The sequence below is a fragment of the Chiroxiphia lanceolata genome, chromosome 9 (genome assembly GCF_009829145.1).
Source record: "Chiroxiphia lanceolata isolate bChiLan1 chromosome 9, bChiLan1.pri, whole genome shotgun sequence".
In the NCBI taxonomy this organism is placed as follows: Eukaryota; Metazoa; Chordata; class Aves; order Passeriformes; family Pipridae; genus Chiroxiphia; species Chiroxiphia lanceolata.
This window is the reverse complement of record NC_045645.1, coordinates 19,200,547-19,206,546: the sequence shown is the minus strand read 5'-3', so window position 1 is coordinate 19,206,546 and position 6,000 is coordinate 19,200,547. Positions and strand designations below refer to the sequence as shown.

The 6,000-nt window shown below is 35.0% G+C and overlaps 1 protein-coding gene across 2 annotated transcripts in view; it reads right to left on the bottom strand.

The window, feature by feature from the left end:
- AGL (amylo-alpha-1, 6-glucosidase, 4-alpha-glucanotransferase) overlaps positions 1 to 6,000 on the bottom strand; it is a 32,674-nt gene continuing 26,674 nt past the window's right edge. For both annotated transcript variants that reach the window (XM_032697131.1, XM_032697133.1), the window contains 8 exons: positions 5,779 to 5,890; positions 5,277 to 5,412; positions 4,306 to 4,418; positions 3,535 to 3,746; positions 2,905 to 3,002; positions 2,276 to 2,363; positions 2,051 to 2,184; positions 1 to 756 (listed from right to left, as the gene is read on the bottom strand). In XM_032697131.1, the coding sequence (XP_032553022.1) occupies positions 639 to 756; positions 2,051 to 2,184; positions 2,276 to 2,363; positions 2,905 to 3,002; positions 3,535 to 3,746; positions 4,306 to 4,418; positions 5,277 to 5,412; positions 5,779 to 5,890 (1,011 nt within the window). In that variant the 3' untranslated portion in view covers positions 1 to 638. The remainder of the gene's footprint in view (positions 757 to 2,050; positions 2,185 to 2,275; positions 2,364 to 2,904; positions 3,003 to 3,534; positions 3,747 to 4,305; positions 4,419 to 5,276; positions 5,413 to 5,778; positions 5,891 to 6,000) is intronic.

Here is a 6,000-nt window from a genome sequence, read left to right as displayed (position 1 = left end):
TTTTATATATAACTTCAAAGGTTGGTTTATTACAGTATTCATACACTTTATTTCTCTGGTTGCTTAGTGAAGTGCTCAATTGAACACACACACAAAAAATCCCCATCTTACAGTTCAATGGAGAGACAACATATTATGCCTTCATTAATGTATGGTGCTAGAGTGCAAAGCATACCAAACTCAGAAAGCCAGAGGTTATTCTACTCCCCTTTAAGCATGCATTTGCAAAACATCCATTTACTCTTTAAGAGACAAAGAAAAAAAAACATAAGAGCTGTGCTACTTATTTTTAGCTCAGGAAAGAGCTACTTTGTTACATTAAGATTTTGATTTGAAAAGGCTAAAAAACCAAAGCTAGTTAAAATTAGTTTGTGCATATTCTCAAAATTGCTCCTTACCAAAAGTTTCTGCATCAAGTGTGCACTGCAGTTTTATTGTCATGGCCTGATTTTCAAAAAATCCAAGCCCCACACAGTTATAGGACACAGGAGCTGCTGGCATTCAGCATCTTTGAAAGTCAGGACACAGCTTAAGTGATTGTGCAGAACAGTTGATTTCCCTTGCAGTGTAAGCCAAGTGTTCATTTATGCCCAATAATAAGACCACAGAACTTTCATCAAATCAATCAAAATAAACTTTTACAAGTCATAAAGGATTTCAAGGATAACACCAATCGACCAGGCCTGAGTTTCACAGCTAAAAGGACAATACTGTCCATTTTCATTAGTTAGTTCTGGAAGCCCTTTCCAGGATGATCTAATAAAAGAAAAAACAAGCAAGTATTGTTGTTAGATTATAGATTGAAATTAAAAGAACAATTTAAAACCTTTTAAAAGATTAAGTCAGTAGGAAACTGAAAAGCACGACTAAAGGTCTGCTCTCCTACAGGCACAGTATGTCCTTTAATAATTAATAGCTAAATATTTTTTCCCCTGCAGCTGGGAATTGTAGTGGAGGTGTCATCTTCAAATTGGACTCTGCTACTAATAATAATGAACTTACACTACTGGCGTGTTGTTCCCGTTTCTCATTCAGGTAGTTTTGGTTTTGGAAGAATATGAATGACCTGTGAGACACCTGAATGGTATTCAAACTACACTTGAAATTAATTATGGTACTAAAACATGACAACATCTGGCAGGTAGTATGACTGCACAAGCCTTTTCTGCCTCCCTAGGAGTAAAGAACTCCACAAACTAGCATACTTACAGAAAAAATCATAAGTAGAGCCTGTTGCTGTATTAATTATTCTGTACATTATGAAATATCATAACAGAGTGAAAGCACACTACTTTAATAAGACAGAAAAAATAAAGAGCGTTACCAAACTGTAAGCTGTATGTGATATTACCAAATAAGAGACTTGGAAAAGACAAAAACTAAGGCAAAATATTGCTTTTTTTCCTCATGACAAATTTTTCTGTCGTGATCAGTCCTACTGAATTGCTCTTTTGGGTACAAATAAATGCATGTTTGATGTGCTGTAGAACAGATTATATGGAAGGGATATCAAGGGCAAGATGTTTTGTTTTAATTTGTCTGAAATCCTTAAGAACTAAAACTATAATAGCAAAAGGGGAAAAACAGTGTTTGGGTTTTGTGGTTTGGTCTGAGGGAGAACTTAAAAAGCAAGTTCCTCTGTTTCTTAGAATAGCAGGATATTATGACAGTTTCAGAATCTTAGTTTCCTCACTTCTAAAACAAGAAATCCTAACAATATTTTGCATCATCTTATCTGCTGCAATTTTAATCTGTCACTACTACCCCTTTAACCAATATGTTTTAAAGGTTGTTTTGAAATATTTTGATTTAAAAAAAAAAACCCTCACCAACATTTTTTTCTGAAATTAGATCCTAATTTTTACATAAGACTTATTTCATCCAGTCTTTACATGGGTATTGGTAATTCTGCACTCTATAAAAGGGACTAGATCTCACCTGTATTTGAAACCTGACTTGTGATCTGCAATGTCTGTTTATATTGTAGATTTTTACTTTTACATGGAATTGGATAGGTAGATAGACCAGCTAGAAGGAATAGGTATCTTACCTTTCAAGATGAACATAGTGGCGAGAAAGAATATTCTTAATCGTAACTACAGTTTTCGCATATATCTCTGGACCAATCAACTTAGAGAAGTACAATTTGGCACGAAGAAAATATCCAATTGGCCACAGCCATTCCTAAACAAGGCATGAAAAGAGATTATTATTAAAGCAGTCTGTTTGAAAAGTTGACAACACTTTTTCTAAAATTGAAGGAACTGGTTCTTACAGGTCCTTGGTGATAATTAAAACCTTTGGCTAAATTGTAGTTGTCATTGTCAAGAGCATTATCATATACTCCACAGTACACCATATCACTGCAAGAAAGAAAAAATGCATTATGCAAACAAAGCCTTAACAAAAATGATACACAGAACAGAAAAACAGAAATTAACCAAAAAATTTGTCATGGCATTTACATTTAATGATGGTTAAGAGGTTTCCACAAGGTTCTGTATTTTACATAATAATGGCATTCTAAATATTGTTTAAACTAGTAGGAAAACAGTTAATGTCTTTGAAGGACTTAAATTCCTGATTTTGTCCTTATGTTTTTACTCAAATTGTAGTGCTGTACACTGTATCATATATAAGGATGTCCCAAGATGCAAATTCAACATCTTTTATGATACCAGATTTGACTTGCTTATTGTGTGGCATCCAAAACAAACAAACAAACAAAAAAATCAATTGCGTGAACTTTTAGAAGAGAAAAATGATTGTTCTGGAAGTACTTCCTGCAGCCTTATTTCACAAGTATGAGGATTTTACACACTACCTCCCCCCCACTCCCTTCCCCACAAGAAGTAGTTCCTACTGTCCTGTTTTGTACTTATCACTTATCTCTAGTGTACTTACTCTGGGTCTAAGGTTTTCATGCCTAATGGACCAAGTAGTTTTTCCTCTGCTATCTGCAGAGCTTTCCAAGCTTTCTCAGGTGTGAACAACTCTGGGGCCTAATAAAATAATAAAGACTTCAGGAATAGTCTCTGTGCATATACATAAGACTGTGCATGTAAATTCAGAAGACAACAAAAAGCCTGAGTTTTATATTACTCTGATTTGTAGGTTCCAGAACTTGATTCAGTAAGCATGAAGACAGAAGCTATCCAGTGCTTTTTTCAATTTTAATTTTACTTTAAATACGCTTGTCAAGTATTATTACTGAAGTTCTTCAAAAATCCAAAAGCAGACCATGTTTTTTAGCTAATTTGATGAGAAAAGTGGCCTCCCAGACCTAATTTAAAAAGACATTCTGAATACAGCAAACACGGCAAATTGGCAAGTCCTGTCATGTTGTATTTTTAGGAGATAGTCCAAGATGAATCAATATTAAAAGCATGGGAAAAAAAAAGCTTTCAGAAAATTATTCTTAGCAATGTATATGTCTGATATAGCGTCATGCAGATGGACCTTACAATGCAAGCTTAGTTTAATAATAAAGACAATTTTAAGTGCAAAGTCCTCCTCCCATTCCCCCTCACTTACCACAACCATCGCTACTGTAAAATTTGGCCTGAGTTGGTAATCGCACCATGGACTCGAAGCTCCATAGCTGTCCTTATAAATTCCACGTTTGTGAACGAGATCTGGACGTTTTTCATTGGGATCTGCTGGATTCTCAGAGACAAAGAACAGCCTTTCGAAGTGTTCTTGAATTTTTCTGTTCCACTCGTCGTATGTGATAACCTCCTCCTTTCCTGTAAGATGTTATATATGGGTTTCATTTTCTGAAAACAGTCACAGTGGCAACACCAGAAGTATGCTTCCCAAATTCCTGGCACCTAACAGGAGTAGTCCTAGGATCACCTCTCTCCAGCTGGTGATTCCCCACATTTAGGTCAATTCTACATTTCATAGGAACAGTTCACTGAAACTTCTAGGGAGACTAGCACAACAGAGTCTTTACAGGGCACATATTCACTTGAGCTGGGTATGCTTAAAGTAATTTTGTAATTAGAAGAGTATTCTTTCTAGAACATAGGGGACTTGCAATGATATTTATGTAAATATTCCCAGGAAGGGGTTTTCTGTGTTCTGAATAGTGGGGGGGAAAAAAACAGAAAGAGAAAATAAAGACATGCGGCCTGCATCATTTTACTTTGTATTCCTGTAATGAATGATAAAGTTTTTCCCCATTTGCTCCTAAACCTTTCTGGGTAGCTTGATAATAATCCCTAAGGTTATACTGTCACAGTTTCATTGTTTTAGTTATTTTTATACCCCAGTAATACAATTATGAAATGCGCCTGTTTTTACCATGTCTTTTTACAGTGACTCCACGGAATGGAAATATGTTCTTCCCAGATAAATCCAGCAACCAGCGGACAGCCGACTTGCACAGTCCAACAATTTCCACAGCAGACCCATCTCTAAAATAGTAGTGATAAAGAAGCCCAATAATTACTTTAAGAAGGCTATTAAAGTTCAATGAGTAGCTGAAAAAAATTCAGATTTTAAGTATCTTATTTAGACACTTCCTTTTTCCTTATTTTCCTACTGTTCCCCTATTTCTCAGTCAGGGAACAAACTTGGTTGTAAACTGGCTAATAGATACTTTTTCTGTAAAACAGTCTTATTTAAAGTCATATTATCATACCTAGCTAATTAGCATAGATTGAAGATAATTATATACGAGTTGATTAAGAACATGAAAAACGATCAGCCTCAAACAACTTTGTCCTCTGATCTCAAAACTGCATTTAATACAGAGCTTCTCATCTGCACATGCACTTCTGTAACTGTATTAAATTCAAGCAAGGATGCCTGCAACAGCTTGCTAGCACATAATAGAGTTTATTTTTAAAGTAGTTAAATCTCAACTCTAAAAGTGTAGATGTTGAAGATATTTTTGAATTCAAAGAATTATTCAAACAACACAATTATCAATACGTATCTCCTACAGTATGTCTAAATAACAAAGCACTGCTAATATTACAAGTATACAGTTTTTCCTAAATTACACTTTACTTCATGGAATTCAAAATTCAACTCTCAGCATGGAGCTAAGACCTTGACAGAATCTGAGGGCTTCACCTGCCAAGAACAGACCTTTTTACTTCAAATCAGAACAAAGAAAAAAAATTCCTTTAACATGTTAGTAGGCAGAAACATTTAGAACATTTGAGATATCACCTCTTGGATGTATTAATAGAAGACACAGTTCTGCAGAAGAATTTCAATTAAAAACATAATTTAAAAATCCCGTCCCCAGAGCCTGGATTTCATACCTTGGAGTAGCTGGAATTCCTTTGTTGCGTGCTTTTTCACTCTCTCCCATTTTATCCATCCAAGTGCCACAATTGAAGCGGTTCCCTCCAAACACAAAGCCAGTTTCATAGTCAACACCTGCAGTTACATTAAAACCTGCCAAGCAAGAATATCAGGTGTGAAGTTCGGTTTTTGGACAAAACAAAATGCCAACTGACCTTGCCAACCCAAACCTCCTTAATAAACAATAAAACCTCCAAACAAGAGATCTGAGGTGGGTTCCTGAGACCAAGTGTACTTTAAGTGAAATTTTAAAGATAACTTGTATCATAACATATAAACAGTTGCCAATAATAAACAATTAATTAGGCACTTTTAAAATATTAAGTATATTTAAAGTAATATAGTTTTAGTTACAGTAAACATAATTTTTAAAAAATATGCTCAGTAGCTAGAGGAAACAAAATATAAAATATGATCATAAACTTCTAAATTGTACAGTAGATGTTCCATGTATGTTACCTTCATCTCTCATGTTTTGATCAATCTGTGGACCAGCGTTCCTTTCTCGGAAATTTATGCCTTCCATATGTCGTTGCATTGCTTCCTGTATTACTTCATAAAGTGGCTGATCCTACATTTGTTGCATGTTTGGATGACATGTGAAAGGCAAGATGAAAAACAAGTAGAAAGGCTCTATCTAATGTGCAAATAGTAGCAATGCTTAAGCCTCTAGTTTATGAT